Raw genomic sequence first — 21,038 nt, forward strand, 5'->3', positions numbered from 1 at the left:
TTAGGTTGTTTTTACTTAATCAAGCAAAAAGGTTAGGAATAAATGTAACAGATTCAATACAATTACTATATTCTTAAAAAATGTTTTGCCGAATGTATTGACCTTTTAATTTTATGATTTGAGTTTTAAACCACACTAGATTTTTGTTTTTCACCAAGTGATATAAACTCGATGTAACAAACCATACTTGACTAAAATCACACCTAGTTTTAGATCTTTGTAATCTATGATATTTATACCATCTACCTTTAACTTTCAGTTTTTCTGTGGTAATGTCTATGTGATGTTGTGCTTGTAATTACTGGTCAGTGTAAATATTAAGTATTCAGTGATATTAGTATCTGCATGCTTTAAATATGGATATACAAGAAGAAGGTAATGCGAGTTTTAATGGAGATGGCAAAACTTCACATCCAAGTTCAGACAATGTGAACACTTCAGCCGTAACCTCTAGTCCTTTTGCCCTTCATGCCGAAAACAAAGAGAATGAAAGCCAAACAAGTAATTGCATTTGTAGTGTTTGGTAATCAAGGAATTTTTGCAGTAAACTTTTTTAAAAACTGTTTGTAGAATTGTAGAACTGGTATATAGTGGACTTAAAACACTTAATATTTTCATAGAGTACATATACTTTGCAGATTGGTAGTCCTATTCCTATTGCATTAAATTACATTCATGTTATAAAGGTAACTTGAGCGTGGTTGATTAGACAGAAGCTTAACCAATTGTGGTATTCATGTTGTCCATTAAAGTTGTAATAAGCATGTTAACAATGGTTTCATTTAACTGAACGGTTAAGTCTGTATCTTATCACTTGTATTTTCTCTTTTAGATAATACAGATAAACAAGAAAATGCCCCCAAATCTCATAGCCTACGTGCGCCATATGCCCAGCCAGTATTGGATGCATCTAAGCTTACAGGCACAAAGCGATCCAGTGTTGACGAAAGGATAGCCCTTGTAAGGGAAAGAAGACTGCATCATCAACAGGCATTGGGTAGGAAAACTATCATTATATGTATATATATATACCAAGCTGTCTTGAACAGTGACTGCACATTCATTGACAAATTACCAGCTATGTTTAAGTGACTAAGGTTGTGGGCAAAAAGTGCAAGAGGGTACAATACGACATGTACTTATACAGAAGTATAGCTCTAAAGTGTGTTTTACATTATTTCTAAATGTAGAATTTTGCTGTGTTCTTGGTGTCATATTTTATATGTCATACATATGGTACGCTCAGTTCAACATACATATTTTTTTACAGCGAATTAGACTTGATGTTCTCCTTATGTTAGAGTATATAATGTGTTCCATATCAATCCTGTACTGAAACAAATACCTTTTGCAGGGATGTAATCTGTCTAATCTTGTCACAAATTTGCAATAAAACATGTAAGGCAGCAAATGACTGCAAAATTTTCAAGTATTAATGTTGTGTAACAGTGAGTGTAACAGTTTGGTTTATTTTGTACAAGTTTGTGAGGCCACATGTTTGGGAGTGCTGTGGTATGTTTGCATGCCTGTATGATTGGTTTTTGCTAGTGACCTTTAAAACAATATGTAGTAATGAAGAATTTAAGAAAACTGAAACTTTTACCAATCAGAGCGAAATAATATGTGATGGACAGTTTGAAGTATTTTCTTTTCCAGAGAACCCCATTGTTCCAGAACAATCTGTGATAGGTTTGTGTTTGCACGAAGCAATGTTATTGCTATCAGGCTGCATGACCCTATAACAAATGCACCCAATTAAAACCTGTAGACCTTCATATGTGTATAAATGTGACTGAAAATATAACACACGTATTATATAGCATGAAACATTTATACTTATGCAACATGAATATTGTCATCAAAGAGAAAGTGCTTGTCACAATGTTGCTCATGTTTTATTGTATTTGTGCTTCTGGCCCATAGGTTTGTAAAACTACTGGTGAAGAAATATGCATGATGCATAACCATTTTTCTGCCCACTTCTGAGCAATACAAAGTTGGCAGTGTGTTTGATTAAAATTTCAACCCTGTTGATAGCCTATTTGACTTAAAGCCTGGCCCAGCTGCAAAGAGCATGTCTCTCACTCATATGCTTGTTCAAAAGCACTATGGTGTCAATGTTTCCACTTTAACATGTTATTAAAATTGTCTAACAATGTTAAAACTATTCGATAAACAGGCTATTGTTAACATGATGTACACAGAACAAGAGGCCCAAATGCGTCGTGCGAAAGATGATGCCGCGTATGCTAAGTGGGAGCAAACCCAGGAAGAGCGAAGAAGAAAAATGGATGAAAATCGAGAAAAAGAGGAGGCTAGAAGAAAAGAGGTGGAGTTAAGGAAAAAACAACGGTTGGATGAAGAAAAGGTACTTTATTACAGCTAACATATATATTTTTTTGCATTTTATTGTATTTGTGGTATTGTGGTGTTTTATTACTTAAAGCACTAGTTGTCTGATAGTTTGAGTTTCTAGCTTGACTAAGCATAACAACATTTTCTTCATGCATATATATAGTTTTTAGATATCTATTTTATGAATGTTGTACCAATTTTCTCAAGCCAAAAAAAACACTCTAGTTTTAATTCATAGTATGTCAGGCCTATCTACCAAGCATTTCTGCATATGGCGAGGAACAGGCTAGAAAAAAAAATGCTTCAAGGCTGATCCCAGTACGAATGTATTTCTTCTAGCACTGTACGTGCCTTTGCCACTAAAGTATCACTTTGTAGGTCCTAATAGTGTAATGATACCTTTTTTACCAGAAACGAGCGGAGACTATTGTTGCTCGAACAGAACAACAGGCGACTGTGGTTTTGCGTCAAAAGAGAACTGCATCTGTGGATCGAACGAAGCGGTGGTCATGGGGTGCCGGAGGTATGTGGCTGAATGCATAGAATTCTATACCAAATTTTATTGATTAGCATGTTTTTTAATGCCAAGCTTTCCTAGGTCTGCTATGATTATTGTAATAAGTCAGTATTAATGACTGTACATTTAGGATGATTTGTCAACTAAAAACTTGCGATACATGATCTGTAATTTTGCTGATTTTAGTTTATAGAGCAATTTAGTTTGCCCAAATTGTTATAATCCTTACAACTGGCTGAAAAATTTGCTTAGAGATGTAATTTATACATACAAGAAATCATACATGCTTATCTAATAGAGTACACAAAATGCAGACAAATATATCTTGTTGATTTCATTGTGTCAATATTTTTCACCCCAAACCAGCATTAGCTTGAACAATTCTAAAGGGTTTTTAAAAAAATATTGGGGAGTTGTTATGTTTGTGTGTTATCACTACATCTGCTTTATCTGTTTGCATGATTTTGCTAACCCTTGTGGTTTTCTGCATCAGTTTACTTGAGTTTTACTAACCCTTCTTAACACAGTGGTTCCCAACCTGGGAGGAATTCCTCCCCAGGGAAAATTTTTGAAACTTTAGGGAAAGTATTTACTTTAATGTGTCTGTGTGGTTTATAAACAGACATTTCAGGTTTAGAAATATAACCTATAAAGTTGGTAAAAGCTCCATTTTTCTTATAATTTTTGCGTTGTTTAGCATATACTATGTCAGGGGTCACCAAACTACGACCCTGGGGCTGGATCCAACCCTCAAGGTCATTTTATCTATTTTTCGGGTTGCTAAATCGCATTGATAACTTTGTGAGATTTAAAAAATTATTTAGTCCCTACAAAAGTTTACCTGCAGCACCATGTAGGAATAATTTTACCTAGTTTCATAGAGTTACAAAGCCCAGGAATGATCAGTTTGTTACATCACAGACAGGACGACAACTATTTTTGTGCGCGAACAATTGCCTTCATTTGTTAGCTGTGACTTAATATTGGAGCATTACTCGGAAGACGAGACTCACTTTACAATTCGCCTATAGTCACATCACCAGACTTCTGACTTATGATTGCAGAAAGACTTCATGGTAGTCCTATACAAATGGCCTCGCAGACTAAGTTTAGAAACACAACATAAGGGGTTGTACTAAGCAGCCCTCATGAATCATTACTAAACTTATCCAGGCCCGCTGTGAAAAAAGTTTAGTGACCCCTGTACTATGTAGTCTATTGGGGAGGAATAAAAGTGTATTGAATGCCTAAGGGAGGAATTCCTTGACAAAGGTTGGGAACCACTGCCTTAACAGTTTGCCGTTAACTGCATGTTTTTGCTGTTAATAAGGGTATGGGGGTGGAGGAGGTGGGGGAGTCACCTATGCTACAGCTGTCCCGACAGCTCCAGGACCCTTCCACTACTTTGACCCCACGCGAATGACCAAGAACATTCGTAGTGCTGGTAAAATCCACAACACTCTATTTTGCCTGTTGTTCGGTTATGTACTGTAAAATCAATCAATCCGGGCACCGCTCTGTTGAAAGTTGTTGTCAGAAATTTTAGTTGGAATTTAATTGAAAATCTGGTTGCAACAAGGCTGTTATGCTTTACTTTAGATTGTTTAGAAGATGTGCATGTTACAGTAATGACTGCATGTAACCAATGAACACAAACAAAATGTCAAATTCTGAACTCATAAAAACATTTTTTTATTAATGTATGTAACTGTGAATTTTTGTTGGATTTTTTGATAAAGAACTAACTTCGTTAAAAGTTTGTGTTTATTTTAGCTCACAGTGTTTTGTTTGCTTCACATTTTTATTGCACATGTTTGCATGCATAACATTTGATTTACATTAGGTTTGGGCCGTGCATGCAGACCCAAGTCTATGACTGCAAGTAACCTTGATTTATCACTGTTTACGACTGGTGAGTGCATTTCACTAACATTTGCACATTGCATTGAACTTCTATTACAGCTTGTTGAACTGTCATAACGTTAAATGTATGATGGTGGTATTTTTGTTTTAAACTACAGTTAACAGAAAAACACAGGTGTGTATGCAGGTAGTTGAAATATTGTTTGGCAACTTTAAAAAATGTGCAATACCAAAAAAAATTTACAACTTTCTAATTTACAATGTTTTAAGCTGCAGACATGGCACATTGTTTCGACCTATAAGGTCTCATCAGTGCAGCTGGCGACAAAAGATAGGCTGTATTGGCTAGTGGAACCATACAGACCAAAAACAGAATAGGCGAGGCATGTCTTTTTAGCCTGTTACTCCACACAAACTGGAGCCAATGCAATGTATGTCCTGTTACCAGCTGCACTGATGAGGTCAAAAACACTGTGCACTGTCTGCAGCTTATCATTTATTGGCTTGACGCTTTAACAATGTTTTTTTTCTGTATGATTTGTGTGTGCATGTTATTGATTTTGAGTTTGTTTTTAGGTGATGATGATAAACCTAGTGGGAATGCTGGTAGTGGCCGTGTTGGCTATGGTTTGTATTGCTTATTGTTGCTTTTATGTAGTAGTGTCTGGCATGGTGGTTGCTGTTTTATGATTACGTGTTCTTTAGCTTGTGACTGTTCCCAGTTTCAAGTGCTTTAAATAGCAAGTTCATCGCCCACTAAGTATTTCAAGTAGATTACAACACTGAAAATTGCTCTACTCTGTCACTCCCACTTAAAATGCTTTGTAAGGGATGTTGCTCATTTTATTTGTACATAACTTTTTGATAATTTTGTTTGTTGCAATAGTTGTACGTTTTTAAGTGGTATTTTGCATGTTAATGTATGAAACTCAAATGGAAATCCTAATGTGATGTTTTTAACTCCAAGTCTTTATGCTATTATTTTGCACTAACCACAGTTTCCCAGACATTCAGACCTAATTGGTCAATCCCTTGGGTTTAACACCAGGCTATGTTCAGCTGGTGTTCGTAACCCTGTAGCCCTGTTTCTCACACCACCACATTATGGTTTGTGTGTATTTCTTCTGTGCAGGCTCACCGACTGCGGTAGGCAGCATGCAACGCGATGACAAATTCTCAAAAAGTCCCCTTCTTATGGGAACTGCTCACATGGCCTTTGCCTCTGGACTTAGATCATATGATTCATCTCCAGTGAGCAACACCAGCAAGCAGTCATCACCAGGTAATGGGTTGTGCTAAGTCTGTGCTTCTGATTTGCTCTCAAATCTACCTTTGGCTAAGGTATTTTGGTCATGCTACACAAACTACTTGCTTGGGCCCTACAGGTGTAGTTAAAAAAACCGGAATTGTGATTGTAAACATAATCCGGTAAAAAACTGTTTTGCACTCCTATCAAAATTACGGTGGCCATTTTTAGAAACTTTTTCCCATGTTACACTATACAATGTTGATTTAAAAATGTACTTTCAAAACCATGTTAACAAGCAGTATGATTTGTTTTTGTGTTGTTTTCTGAGTTGAAAAACAAAACAGTTGAATGTATCAAATTCACTTTGATCCATTCCACATTGCGCTAACCTGATTTGAACTGACTAACGTATGACATGAAACCGACCAAATCTCCTTAGGGATATATATATACACCATCAAAGTATATTTTGTATTGTCTCTAAGGCTTATAGTATATGAATACATATTAACGGAAAAGATAAAACATACATAACACTATTTCGCTCATAGAACATTTTTATTTTACATTATATATAATGCTCCAACACCAAATATGTACTGAATTATATATGTTTTATTGCTGTTTTGTGCAAAAATGCTTAAATATAGATCCCCAAAATAGGTAAAATAATGTATATTAATGCTCAATTTGGGGTTAAAATACAGTAAAATACTGTTACTGGTTAGTACAATTTGACAATGATTGATATGTACCACAGTGAACAGTAAACAGTTGAACTGTCAATACTGTTTCTATGTCATTGTCAGGTTAAGGTAGTGAATACGTGTATTGGAGCATGTGCTGTAAACCGCCATCATTATCACGTGCTCATGTTGATTTTTTCATCAGCCAGTCAAACAATCTTTATTGTTGTGTGTGTGTACTCATGTGCTGTACATATGGCAAACTGCAAATTGCCAATAAACTGGCATTTATAATCCCTTCAAATTGAATGCAATCTTTCAGCTCGATTTACGCTAATTTGCCCATTTGTAGTAAAGATTGGAACATACTTGGCTAACATAATTTTGTTGCGCAAATATTTATATCCTGTGATCATAGGCGACAATTTTTTTAGCAAAAAATTCTTTTGTGGAGTGGCAAAATTTGGTCGAGTGGTTCCTTAAGAAATTTGTTTCTATTTTAAAAGAGCATTTTTAGGCATTGGATATTTTAGACAGCTCTGTTAATGACATTTAACACAAATAGCAACTGCATGTAAAACATATGATACAGCAACAAAAATGGTCTATAACATTTTGCATGTGTGTATTATGGCAAATATATTTAACATTCATATCATATTTCAAACACAAATAAACATATTTTATTACTCATGTCAGTTTAACTGTAGCCCACCCAAAAGTGTTTCAGCTGTGAAATGTCAAACACATACTATATGTTTGTTAAATAGGATGTGTCGGTCATAAATCTGTCGTTGGGACTAAAAAGCATCGAAACAAATCCTAAATATAAACCCCCTTAGCTTTTATAATGTTATTCCCAAGGTACTTAAACCATTAAATTTTAACCATGGTGACTCTAAAATAAGTTCAGTTTTTTCTGGGTATTGTAAATCAGTTTGTTGTATTGGTTAACACTTTAGGATGAAACATAGCCTTTGTAATGGGTTTATAGTTTTTGCTTTGTTAGTTAAATTTGTGATAAATGGCTTCATGACAAATGTACCCAAGAAAACTTTTATTATCTACAGGTGCCTAAATTGCTCTTGAAAGCATTTTCCAAAAGCTGAACGAAAAAGTTTATAACTCCCATACAACTATGGCCATGAAAAGTTTAATTTGCTATGAGTTATTACTTTTGGTCCTCTTATTCAATCACTACACAACAAACAGTGTCTTGTAAATCAATCAGGACAAAAGTTGGCCTATGTTGTTGGTAAAAAAAACGCTTTTGTGCGTCAACCGCTTCCCACATATGAGTAAATTACTCAATTATTTGTAGTAAAAAAGTCTTGAACGAAAATTTTTTTTTAAGCACTGAACCCACAAAAGTTTATACATATGCTCCTTTACAACCATACCCAGGAAAATTTTGATTTGCTACGAGCTATTATATATACTTGCACTATTACATGTAACAAACTGTAACACTATGGTGTAAATGTATAATCAGCAACAACACCAAGAAGTGGCCGGGCTCGATCCAGTGATACTAGGACAAAATCAAGGAGCCAGAATAGTTCTGTTAACTTAGACGGCCCTACAAATAAAACCTCCACAAGGGGGCGATCACCAGCTGCTCGACGAACACAAAGTGTCAAAAAAGCAAAAGGTCTGTTGCAGTCTCACTGAGAAAAAACTGTTTCATCCTTGCATGGTTCGATGTTCGTCTGCATGAAGCAACAAGATGAAAAGCATGCATATAACGTTTTGACCTCATTATCAGTTGCATGGACACTGTCAACCAAAGATTTCATTAGTTTTCGTCTTCCTACTAGATACCAACCAAACCTAGATACCAACATACAGGTTTTTTTTAAGGTTTGGTTTGGGTGACCGCTAAGTAGTTTTAAGAAACCGCAAGTGTTTCATTTAAATACCAAAAATAGCCATTTCCAAATTTTGGGAAAGACTGTTTCGGTCCCCCCAAAACACCTTAAAAAAACACTGCCAACATAACACTTTCACTTATTGGTATGATCTTGTAGGGCAATGGTTCCCAACCTTTTTTTGAAAAATGTCTCCCTTAACGATTCCTTCCTAAAATAGTACATGCTAAATCATACAATGTCATTTAAAATTGTGTCTTTTATCAGCTTCATAGGTCCTATTTCCAGAGCTTAAGTGTCTATTTACAAATCATATTCTTCCCCTTAAGTTTTAAATCCCTAACTGGTTGGGAACCACTGTTGTAGGGTGTCAAATACTGTTTCGATATGGTAACTATATAGACCATCTTTAGGCACAAGTATTTTACTTTTCTTTGAGAAAACTATTACTGCATGGCAATTAAAGTAGTTACTGTATTTGCATGTAAAGTTGCACAAATGTTGGAGCTGGGTTGATTACAAGTTAATGAGACCAGTGGCCAATTATTTATGAGCAACACATACTATTTGTTAGGTACTCATATGATCTACTTTGTTCTACTTCTTTTAGCCTAAATATTCTGTTTTTGAGATTTTTACATAGATAGAAGTGGTTGTTCTGTATGTAACAGGCTAACAGATTACTTAGCCCTTGCACAATTTAAACAACATATTACTGTAGTTTTTTACTTTCAAATACTTTGTTCCTTTTTAAAGTTGGTTATATGTTGTAAACACAAGTTATAGTTCTAGCTTTAACAAAAACACTATGCTACACCTAGTTATTGCATGTCTAATTTCTCTTGGACATTCTTGTATGTATACACAGAGCCTGAGATAAATACTCCTCATGTATGTGTAAGTTCACTAGCTCTATTACTTAACTTTAGATGAAAACCTGTTTTTCTTTTGCATGTTTTAACATGATGTAAACTGTCTCCATTTTAGTTTAAAGGGTTCAAAATATTTCTGTTCTAAAAAGTTTGGCATTCATTATGTGCCCAAGATAATTTGTTTTTATGAAAGTATTTTTTCAGTTTACGTTTTGTTCAATTTGTTTATTTTAAACATCAATTCAGTTTTATTTTGTTAAACTTGTGTTTTTATATGTTACATGTTTAATGCTTGTTTCAAGAACAGTAACAAAACTAGATTAACAGAAGTGTAGGGCAATAAAAAAACATTTTTCGCAATGCAAAAAAATTTATTGAACTCCAAAAAATTATTTTGCTCTAAGTTAAATAATCTTTTAAATGATAGCAACAGCGTATTTAAATTCTTTTAAAGTTTATCATAATTTCAATCATTTTTTTGTTAGCCGCAACATCACCTCAACTAACCGAACCAACCCAGTTGAGTGCAAGACTTCTGGCACCAACAAAAGCTTCCATGGCAAGGTCAAAGCAGGGCGATGGAAAACAAGATGATAATACATCCACAGTATCAAGTATGTTTATTAGTAATTCTGCTTTCTGGTAAATGCAAGGCTTATTAAGAAACCCACAATGCTTTGCAAAGTATTTATTTAATCCTGCATTGGTAATATGTTGTTGAAGGAAAAACTTTCTTGATTGTTAAGCAGTTTTGCCATTCTACCCAAGGACATTCTTTGATTAAATACAATGCCCTTTGCCAAAAACTGCATAAACATTAAACTAGATTTCTGATTGCTTCTTGCCCCAAAGGCACTAATGTGGTAAACTTTACAAACCCTGAAACCAATAGATCATAATCAAGTAATGTACATAAAGCTTGTGAATTGAGCAAATGCCATTGTATTGATTTGATGTACTATTAAGTGTTTTTTATTGAGAACTTAATAAGTAGTAACAAAAAATTATAACAGATTTCCCTGAAAAGGAAGTATATCATATGCTATAGTTCAAAACAATTTGCCTGATTTTTTTTGCTGAAGATAAAAAATTTCACAATTTTTAATGTTTTTTTTAATGTATATTTTTATTTTGCAGTTGGTCCTGTTCGAAGTCGTAGCAATGACCGGCGACCAACAAGAGATCGACCTTCATCTGCAAAGTAAGATTGGACTTTTACGCTTTTTTTGTGATGCCGACAATGTGGTGACCAGAATGACAAAACTCCTATTGTGTTATTGTCCAAATGTTTACAGAGTAAATATGCCGAACTACTTGAGTTAATCTATTGTTGACGGGATTCTGTCCATATTTATGTTGCTTAAAAGTGTCTTAAACTTCTGTAAAACATCTATATAAAAGTGTACTTATGATAAGAATCTGTTTTTTTAGCTTGTTACCAACATGCACAAAACAGTACTGTTTTTCCCTTTATTCTACGATGCAAGAACCTAAGTGCACATAATCACAAAATTTATTATTTGGTGTAAATTGTTTTTCAAAAATAATTACTCAATGTTTAGCCAACAAAGATTGGTCTGTATCAATTGCTCAATAAATGTCTCATAGTAGCATGGGCTGCCCAAAACTTTTATGCAAAGTCATTGGACTACTAAATCATTGTAATAATTCTTATATTAGCAGCTGGTAATTTAACCAGTTTTTAGAATAAGATAACAATTATTTTCAGCAAAGATGGTTTTACATATTGATGCTTAGTTTGATATCAAACACCTAGAACTTATGCCTATCTGATGTACGTTAAAAATGTGTTTGATCTCATTCTTTTAAGCATCAGCAAAAAATATGTTGCAACATCAATTAACACTTCATTACAATTTTCTGTGTCACCATGAAAGAATATTGCCATTAAAATGTCCAAATAAAAACAACTCAGTTTTATGCAATAGAAACCAGAACCAAACAATACAACTTTTCTAGATCTGATTCAAGCAGTGCTTCCTCTAGCACGCTCTCACCAAGAGCCCCAATATCCACAACCCCTAAATCTCGTCCAATGGGAAGGACCCCGTCCCCGTCTTTGTATAAACCCCGATCAGCCAATCAGAAGACTCCCACCCTGCAGTCATCATCATCACCCAACCTGTCACAGAGGACCCGGGGCCAGTCCCCTCAGCTAAGGAGTGGGTGAGTCAAGATGGGATGCGTTCATGACAGGATGTATTAATAAAAAGCCGGTCATCCAAAAAAATTTCATGTCCTTGACTTCGGTTAGAAAAGTTGGGTCATCATTGGGGCTTATTAAACCCATGACAAGAGCTATTATGGCAGCTTCTGGTTGGATTTGTTTAATGTCAGGTGACAAAAACGTGTCCAAATTCACAATGTTTATTTAATTCTGTCCAGGTATTCTAAGGTTCAAAATGTGTCATAGCTAGAGTTTTTGACAAATTTCTCATTTTTATGGGTTTCAGTTATCCTACAAAAATCATAATATCCTAGTAGTTATTTCTAAAAAAATAGTCCAATAGTCCAGTTACAAGATGTACAGTATAAGTTTTTAAATAACTTTTTTGCACAAAATTTGTTTTTCAATTTACAATATTTACAGTGAATCTGTAAATGGACATTTTAGTGTATCCTTCATTTTTGTCCAGAGGATTGTGTTGAGCCACACTGGTCACACATTATTTTAAACAGGTCTAAGGATTATGTTCTTTGTCCGTTTAAAAGCTATATATCAGGTTGGAATGTGGTCTGTTTCACTCTTACATTTTAGGTCAAGACGAGCTCCTTCACCAGCTGCAAAGACCCCTGATACTAGTTCCAATAAATCTACCAAGCCAGCTAGTAGAGGAACGTCACCTGCGCGTCAACCGCCACCCTCTGCACCCAGGCGAAGCTCAACTGGCACCAAGCGGACTCCAATTAGAGGTTTCATGTTTATTTTGGTTACATTAAGGTTTTATTAATTGTGCATATACAGTCAGGAAGACAACTTGTTTAGATTTTGTTGGTGAAACACTTTGCAAGCTAAATAAAATTTTCTACAAAAAAACAAAACAATCTCATTCTTCTGTTATTTGATAAAAGAAACTGCTTTAGATTAAAATGGATGTGTTGCTATTGGCTTGCTGAAGGCTTACAAACACTTGATTAGTCCTTGGATTTCTTACCTTTGTGCATATTATATAGTTGTTTGTGTTTCTTGTTTTTTGCATTGTAGTTTTTGGTTTTGGAGGGTTATTATCCTTATAAAGACAACCTGAATAGAACGTTGAAATATCGGTTAAAACAATATATTTGCCAGAAGAGCATTATTGAGTTTATGTATGATTCACATGTCTCAAAAGAAAATAACTTGATTAGATATGTATGCAATCACTGGATGCTGTTTTTCTTCGTGAAGCACCATTGTAAGGTCTTGTTATAGAGGCATGTACCCAGAATTCTGCATTGATGTTTTGGTCATGGTGTGGACTCGTTCTTAGTTATGTTGTACATGTAAATCCTAAGGTGTCAAGTCTCTTCGTAGGGGACTGGAGCCATAAATATGTGTTATCTTATGTAAAATATTTGTTAATTTGCTTTCCAGACGTAAAACCACAGCCAAACAAGTCAACACCTCCAGCAATTAAACAGCCTTTGAAGAAAGGAATATCACTGGGAAAAACCAAGTCTCCTGTGCTACCTTCCAAAGTTAAGCCTTCGATTGAAAAGAAGGATAAAAAGAATACTGATGCTAATCCAGCTGCTGAAACAGAACTACAAAGTGCTCCAATTGGTAAGAAGGTTTTGTTGAATTAATATTGCTGTAGAATACAACAGCACAAATAGATCTAAAACGACATGCTTTATTATTAAAACATTTCAGCATATGCTCAAACCTTCATTAGTTATAATATTAGTGTCGTTGTTTTCCATTATTTGAAAAAAAACATTTTTGTTGCAGACAAGCCCACACCAGCAAATGAACCAGCACAAGAAGTTTCCAGTCAAAATCCACAGTCAAATGTCCAGGAATCAACCGGTAAGTTAACAATGTATTTTTCCAAAAAAATGTGGTAACTCAAGCAAGTTTTAATGTACAATTTTTATTGCAATCTTAGGAGCAAAAACGATATATAGTGTGTGTAATCAATTTAATACAGCTCAAGATGAAGATAAGCTACATATGGTGGCATATGTACAAAATCATTCCTTAATTCAACAAAAGAGACCCAAATAAAATTATTTCATGATTTTTTTTGTTTAGAAACATTACTTAACTAAACAGTAACATTGTAGTTTTGGAATATGTGTACTAATTGCTCGCTGGTTAAGTACATTTTGTGTGTTTTTTCTAGTTGAAGTAGCAGCAGTCAGCAAAGATGAACCAAGTGATGATTTGACTAAAACGGCAGACATCAATGTAGCAAATACTACTTCATCATTAACTGAAAGTGAAAGCTTGAACAAGAAGGAAGTTCTACCAATTGATAAACCCAGTGTCAATGGGTCTTCTGAGTTGGAACCAGAAGAAGTAGCTTCTGCTGACAATGTTGAAACTCCAGTTATAAAAGAAGAGAATTTGCATCGAATTCCATCTGAAAATCCAGCTGTTGTTGTTACAGATCAAGCTGTAAGTGAATTCAGAAAAATAGGTTTTGCACATTTTTTGTTTTGTAATTAACCACAAACCTTACGTTAAAAACAAAATTGAAAACTACTACCTTTTTGGTAGTTGGTTTTTTCAGTTATGAAATAATACTTTTGTGTGTGTTAACCAAAGTAGAACTATAAGCTGATTTTAAATTAGATGAGAACAATTAAACTTATCAAATCCTGTTGTTTCAGTTGAATCACCCAACTCTGCAAGCAGAACTTGAAAATGCTGAACCTATGCCTGAACCAGCGCACAAAAATGTTCAAGAACCAGAAGCAGAAATTACTACAACCATTAACCAATATCACGTGAAGGTTGAAACCCCCACAGAAGAAGTCAACACCCCTGCAGAAATAAAAACCATTACACAAGAAGTACAAGTTGTTACGGAAACTGATGTTCATGAAGAAAAAGATGTCAATGATCAGGTTTCAAAACCCACAAATGAAGAACCAGGACCAGTTGAAGTTCCTGTTTCTGAACCAGAAAATCCCGATGTTGCTCCTGAAAAATCAACCACCGAGATTTCTTTGCCAGAGGAAGTCTCATCTGCACAGGATGAAGAAATGGTTCCAGTGGTTGCTATGGTGCCAAAGGATGGTCCACCAGAGCAGGGTGAAGAAATGGTTCCAGTAGTTGCCATGGTGCCAAAGGATGGTCCACCAGAGCAGGGTGAAGAAATGTTTCCAGTGGTTGACATGGTGCCAAAGGATGGTCCACCACAGCAGGGTAAAGAAATGGTTCCAGTTGTTGCCATGGTACCAGAGGAAGGACCATCTAAGCAGGATGAAGAAATGGTTCCAGAGGATGGTCCATCAGAGCAGGATGAAGGAAAGGTTCCAGTGGTTGCCATGGTGACAGAGGAAGGACCATCCCAGCAAGGTGAAGAACAAGATACAGTTGTTACTGTGGTTGAGAAGTCAGAAGTTGAAGAACCAGAAAAGATGATTGAACCAGAATGTGTTGAAGAAGCACCACATCATGATGATGAGGCACAACAACCATCAGATGAAACACCGACAGATTCTGTGTCTGATAAAACTAATGTTGCTGAGGAAACAAGTCAAATGGTAAGAGAGTCAGTATTATGCAATTGCCTAACAATCATGCGGGGTTAAAATTTGTGTACCTTTATCTGTCTTCCTGAAAAGTAACAATATCTGTGTTGTAAGTTAAGATTACAAATAAAAACTGATTAACTAAAACTTGTAGTTATAGTTTTGTTGTCAAACAAGTTGAAAACATATTTAAAATAAAAGCACCACAGAAAAAATATATTTGTAGTTGATGTAGGATATGCTCTTAGAGAACTTATATATTGCAAACCTCTTTAGAAGCATCAGTGTGTTTGTGGTATATGTGTGTTGTTCCAAAATTAGAAGCACTTTTATTACCGTTTTGCACTGGGTATGTCTTTAAAATTGTTGCTACTTAGGATTCTATCTATGTTGGATGAGTTTCATCTAAAACAGATATTTTTTTGTGTTGTTAGGTTGAAGAAACAAAGGAAATAATCTCTGAGCACCCAGCTGTATCATCAGAAGAAATAACACCTCCTTCTGACCCAGCACCCACTGTTGCTGTTCCATCTGATTCTACTCCTGTTTCAACATCCCCTGCTCCTATTTCAGAACCTGCGCCAAGCAAAGAAGCCAAATCTGTCCCAGAAGTTGCTCCAGTTCAAGAAAATAAGAGAAAAGAAAAGGTTGACAAAAATTAAAACTTCATTAATGTTTGCAACATTGAAACTATATGTGATTTTAAAGTCGGCTAACTATAATTTTGTGATAAATACCCTGTGATGTGTATATGACTATTCTTGTTGGTTATGTACCTTGATTCTGAAATAGGGTTTAAAAAAGAGAAAAATATTTCGAAACAATATTTTGTTTGAATGTTGCATAATTTTGCTAAAATAGTTCAGCTTTGTGTTGTGGAGAACCAAATATCACAATGAACTTTTTTTCAGAAACTTACTCCTGAGGAGCAGGCATACAAGGAAGCCATGGCTGCCAAAAGAAGAGAGGCAAAGGAAAAAAGGGAAAGAGAAGAACAAGAGAGACAAGAAAGAAAAAAGTATGTTCCTTTTAAATCTTCTTACCCATGAAAGTTTTATTTGTGGCATTGATGCAAAATATTTCTGACCTTGTAAAAAATAGTACTCATTTGTAAATTACAGTACGACAGGCATGCATGGACCGTATACAAGTGTTATGTGATCACGGATCTGCATAGACGCTTCAGGGCGGATTGCAGTTATGAATTGATGTTGATCTTAATGAGTTATTCGGTCTAATTTCTAATTGTATCAATTGTGCTGCTTGTTTTTTCAGAAAGACGCCAAATTGCAAAAACTACCAAATATTTGCACTATGTGTTTGCCCCTTGTGTAGTCTGATCAAAATATTATCGTTGTTTTTTTTACTGAAGAAATTTTTATGTTTTTCTTCAGATTGGAGGCTGAGGAGCGAGCTCGCCGTGTGGAAATTGCTCTTAGGATGGCTGAAGAGGCCAAACAGGAAGAAGAAGAGAGGCTGAGGGAGGAAAAGAGACTGCAGGAGGAAGAGGAGCTCAGGAAAAAACAGGAGGCGGAAGAAATGGCCAGAAAACATGAAGAATTTATCAGGTTTGTTAGAGAACATTTTTGCAAAAAAAGGAGAGGGGAAAAAATTGTTTGGTTTGCATCCTTTTAAAAAAATCAGAAAATTATTACTGAAGCATTTTTTAGATTTTGGATCCTTCAAACCGTTAATCCATGTAGACTTTGCCCACCCTAATATGTATAGTACATCTGATCAAATATTTTTCATACTTTATTAAGCAGTATGAGTAACTAAACACTTTGACAACTTGTTTACAAAGGCAATGTACAGTTAACACATATATGTAGCACATGTTTGTATTTATTTTGTTGTGTCGATTTAATTCTTTATGTGGGAATTACTGTAATTTTGTACAATTTCCTGACTTAAAAAATGTACAGTTTTAACATGCATTTTTCACCACAGGGAACAGAAAGAGAAAGTTGAACAGAAAGCAAAAGAAGAAGCTGAAAAAGTGAGAAAAGAAAGAAATCTCGCTGCACAGAAGAAGGAAGAAGAGAGACTGCAAAGGAAAAAGGTTTGCATACCGTTGTATGTCTTTTGTTTAACATGCTATGGTTTTCAATGGAGCCTATTTGGGTGTTACCAAAACTTATGGTTTGGTCCGTGTGACCACAAAGCAGAAAATGCAAATGTTACATCTTGTCATATGTAACAGAAGCAAATCCTGACATTGCATGGGTCAGAGTTATGAACGTAAGGATTAAATCTGGCCTATACCATACGCTAGATTAACCAAAGTAAAATGACCGACCCAATGTGGCCGAGTGTGAAGTCAGCTATGAAAAAGGCTGTTATATTCAAATTTAAGTCCAAACCTGACGCGAAAAGCCTTTTTCAACTTTCAATTTTAATATGGGCATAATCAATTTTGAACATTAGCTTTGATGATTAGCAGCATTCCTGGGACAATTCTGCTGCAGCATTCCAGTTAGATTTCTGTTTTACAAGACTTAAGTCTAGTAGAGACCCATAAACACTAAAGTCTTAGTAGCTACCTGCATTTTTGACACATAATATTAAGATATCCTGTTATTTTTAGCGCCTGGAAATGATCATGCGACGAACCCGGGGTGGTGACTCCCCAACCCCGCCTGATACTTCGCCCAGCACCACTACGCCATCTGGTGACAGCTCACCGGCCAACATTACGCCCACTGGGGGTCGCTCGCCATACAACTCGGTAACGCCTGACCGCATGGTTTCGCCATCCACCGTCGAAACTCCGACCTTGCCTGCACAACAACCAGAAACAGAAAGGTATATTAATGTGTTGAGAAAATAAGAGGCACAGGCTAGAAAAATCTTGCATGCGGTGGGATTCGAACCAACGACAGGAGCATTTAAATAAACAGTCTTTTCTCTTCTTGGATACTCCTTCAAGTAGAAGTCTCGTATATTAGCAGGTCATGAATATGCAAATTTAATGCACTACTCAGTTTATGGCAACTGCTCGGCTGAGCACAGCGGTGTTTGGTACCGAGTATTTGCGTACTGGCTCCGTTCGGCACATCCTTAATTGCGATTACACTATAGCAGCAGCTCGAACAGTCATGATTTACTTAATCTAGCCTTCGGGTTTTAGGTGCCTAGTAATGCTCTCAATATAACGCTACTTTTGGTCCTTTTACAATATCAAGAAAACTTAGATCTATTTTCCTTTTTCAGCTCTGCTCCTGTAGACGAAAGAGCACCATCAGCTACCAACGCCACTCCCGCGGAGGAAAACATGACATCAGCACCGCGTGACGTCACTGCCGATAACGTCACTGAGGCCGTCATTCCCACTTTAATCCTCCCGGACGGAGATACCTCGGTGGGGGCTGAACTAAAAAGTCAAGTGCCAGAGCCGCTTTTAGCATTCGTCGAGGGAGTAAATGGAAGCGCAGATTCAAATACGTTTGTCCCTGTGAAGGAGCAGAATGGCCGTGTTTTTGACCCTGTTGAATCCGGCGATGGTAAAGTAGCGCTTAACGGCTCAAACCCTTTTGCTGGTGAAGAAGGCTTCGCTGAGCAGCAGTACGCTAAGATGCAGGAAGTTCCAACTGGTAATGTGCCTGTCTGGAATCGTTGATTTTACATGCATAGTTTAAGGAATGAGAAACGTTATACCTCCACTACATATGTATAGGTCAAGCCATTTTTAGATTTTGGCCGTAAAGTTGACCCCAAACTTTCTTCAACATGCATAAAGTGTCCCCTCCCCTTCTGTAAAAACTTTGATTACCTGAAAAATAAAATTGTCCATTCAATTAACGTTATTACTACTTCTACTTCTTAATATCCTTTTCATCATAATAGCATAATAGCAATAATATTTTTTGTGTATTAAGTACTCAAGTGGTGGTCAACCTTTTCGAGTGTAGAAATCCAATTCAAATCCCCAAGTTTAAAAAAGAATTGCATGAAAAGAGCACAAGACTAAAAAAGATATTTAAGAATAGTGACTACTTACCAACCACAAAAGGCCAAAAAGATACCAAGCTATTTACCGTTGAAGTATCCCAGCAACATTAAGGAGTATTGAAAGCACTTTCTTCAATTTTCCTGCTACAAAATACTTAATTTGTTGACAGCAAATTATCAGTAAAAAGATCGACTCTGTTAGCCCACATTGAAATCCACTAGTAGATTCGTAGATTAATGTATCATACTAATGCTTGCTAAACAATATTATAGGTTACATTTACACATTGTTTTTTTTACAGGTAACCTATTGGAGTTTTAACCACCATTATCAGCCATCGGCCACAAAAGATGTTGGCCGTTATATCCGACTGTAATCATCCCACTAACAAATCCATAATTAAGTGGTGCTGCACCTCTTACAACGATGCGAAGGCCACTGTCGCCTTCAACGAATTAAGTCATATACAACAGTTATTGATCATTGCAAAGGAATAGGTGAATCCCATTCAAAAACCATGTAGCGTTTTTATGCAAAAGCAATACGAAGCTTTGAGCATTAGCAGTCAGTCGTTGTGCTTGCGCTGGTGACAGAGCTGGTGCTTTTTTCCTTTTTCGCCGCGCCTTTCTCGCTCCAGAGCGTTCCCTTTTTCTCTTTTCTCTCGCGATTTACTGCTCTCAAAATCACCACCCAATCGTCGCCGACACCAATATAGTACGACACGCGCTTTTCACCTTTAGCGCGCACTGCGTGTGACTTCACTACGCGTTGCGCCCATCTTGTGTTCTTCCACGGTATGTGTTTTGTAGAAAAATCTTATGTAATTGCGCTGTTATTTTATATACATTACCGTCTTGAAATCTTTAAAAAGCCTTGAGATTTCTTAGATCTGAAGAAAATCTGAAACAAGCATTATCCTTCTGGCAACTCTAGGTAGTCTCCTACGTTTTTTAATCCCAGAAAAGTAAACGTAATTGTTCCATGTTTAGAAAATCTATATTTATATTGTGTTCCCGGCGGCTTTAGAATGAAACTACATTGCGAAGTGCGCAAAATTTCTGTCCAATATGTATTGATCTTACGAGCGTTTTTTTTTTTTGCTTTTCCACATTCAGATCATTTTCGTAAATTGTACTGGGGTGTGTCTTGTCCACCACCAAAATCAAATGCATTTGTATGCCTGTCTAACATATCTTGAACTTCCAGCGCTCAGTGCGTATTGCGCTGCTCCTTTACGCGTTGGTCCAATAAAGTATTGTCTCTTTTGATGACTTTTCTTTTTTTGCCACCCATTGCATGTAAACACTACTGTTAGGTCAGAACTGGAACAGCTCAAAACCCTTTCCTTATTGTCCGTTGTAGGGTTTCTTAAATTTGCCACTCAGACTTATTCCGGGACAAAAATTACTTTAACCGCGGGATTTTGTTCGATTTTTTTTTGTTTTATAACATTCACTTGTTTGTTTCATTTTTGGTGGGCGGGCAAACACTGTTCGCAACTTTGCAAGAACAGAACTATTTATCATTCCTGTTTCAATCCTTACAAGATACGTCGCGCAAACAAAACTGTGGGTGTCCAACCTCTTTTTTTCTGAAATGGACCGGAATACCGAAATCCGGGAAAAAAACTCTAGTGATTAGTCCATTGTGTATGTGTCTTTTATTATAGCCCTGTTTGTCGGGCTTAAACGGGCTTCTTAAGTCGATTCGAAACGGGCCCGGTCGGGTTTAGCTCTTACTTACTCTGTGTCACGTGACCCAGCCGAAGCTCTATCGCAGATAATAAAGTAAAGCAAAGCATTTGACATAAATTCAATCCTATTTTTTATAGATACTGGAAGATTTCATGACACATAAATTGTTTTTTAATGGTAACTATGAAAGACAACTGCGTAGCCTACCGTATATAACTGTAAAGGGAAGCCTCATTTAGAAAATAGGTATAATTGACTAAAAAATAAACAACCCATGAA

At 36.1% G+C, this 21,038-nt stretch overlaps 1 protein-coding gene across 4 annotated transcripts; it reads left to right on the plus strand.

The window, feature by feature from the left end:
* The first annotated feature begins 236 nt into the window (after window positions 1–236).
* LOC145231997 (uncharacterized) lies at window positions 237–20,333 on the plus strand. Of its 4 annotated transcripts, XM_080096478.1 has the most exons (22): window positions 237–501; window positions 833–997; window positions 2,205–2,368; window positions 2,767–2,878; window positions 5,312–5,362; window positions 5,868–6,017; window positions 8,163–8,321; window positions 9,896–10,024; window positions 10,548–10,611; window positions 11,391–11,597; window positions 12,190–12,344; window positions 13,006–13,194; window positions 13,363–13,440; window positions 13,757–14,031; window positions 14,247–15,125; window positions 15,548–15,760; window positions 16,025–16,131; window positions 16,508–16,681; window positions 17,064–17,175; window positions 17,701–17,918; window positions 18,327–18,706; window positions 19,367–20,333. In XM_080096478.1, the coding sequence occupies exons 1-22, from the start codon at window positions 357–359 to the stop codon at window positions 19,384–19,386; spliced, it is 4,146 nt and encodes a 1,381-aa protein (XP_079952604.1). In that variant the 5' UTR covers window positions 237–356; the 3' UTR covers window positions 19,387–20,333. The 4 variants fall into 4 exon arrangements, with proteins under 4 accessions (XP_079952604.1, XP_079952605.1, XP_079952606.1 ...); XM_080096479.1 differs by lacking the exon at window positions 5,312–5,362; XM_080096480.1 differs by lacking the exon at window positions 8,163–8,321 and having other exon boundaries at window positions 238–501.
* The last annotated feature ends 705 nt before the right edge of the window (window positions 20,334–21,038 follow it).

This window comes from Phallusia mammillata, chromosome 6, assembly GCF_965637545.1.
Source record: "Phallusia mammillata chromosome 6, kaPhaMamm4.hap1.1, whole genome shotgun sequence".
NCBI lineage: Eukaryota > Metazoa > Chordata > Ascidiacea > Phlebobranchia > Ascidiidae > Phallusia > Phallusia mammillata.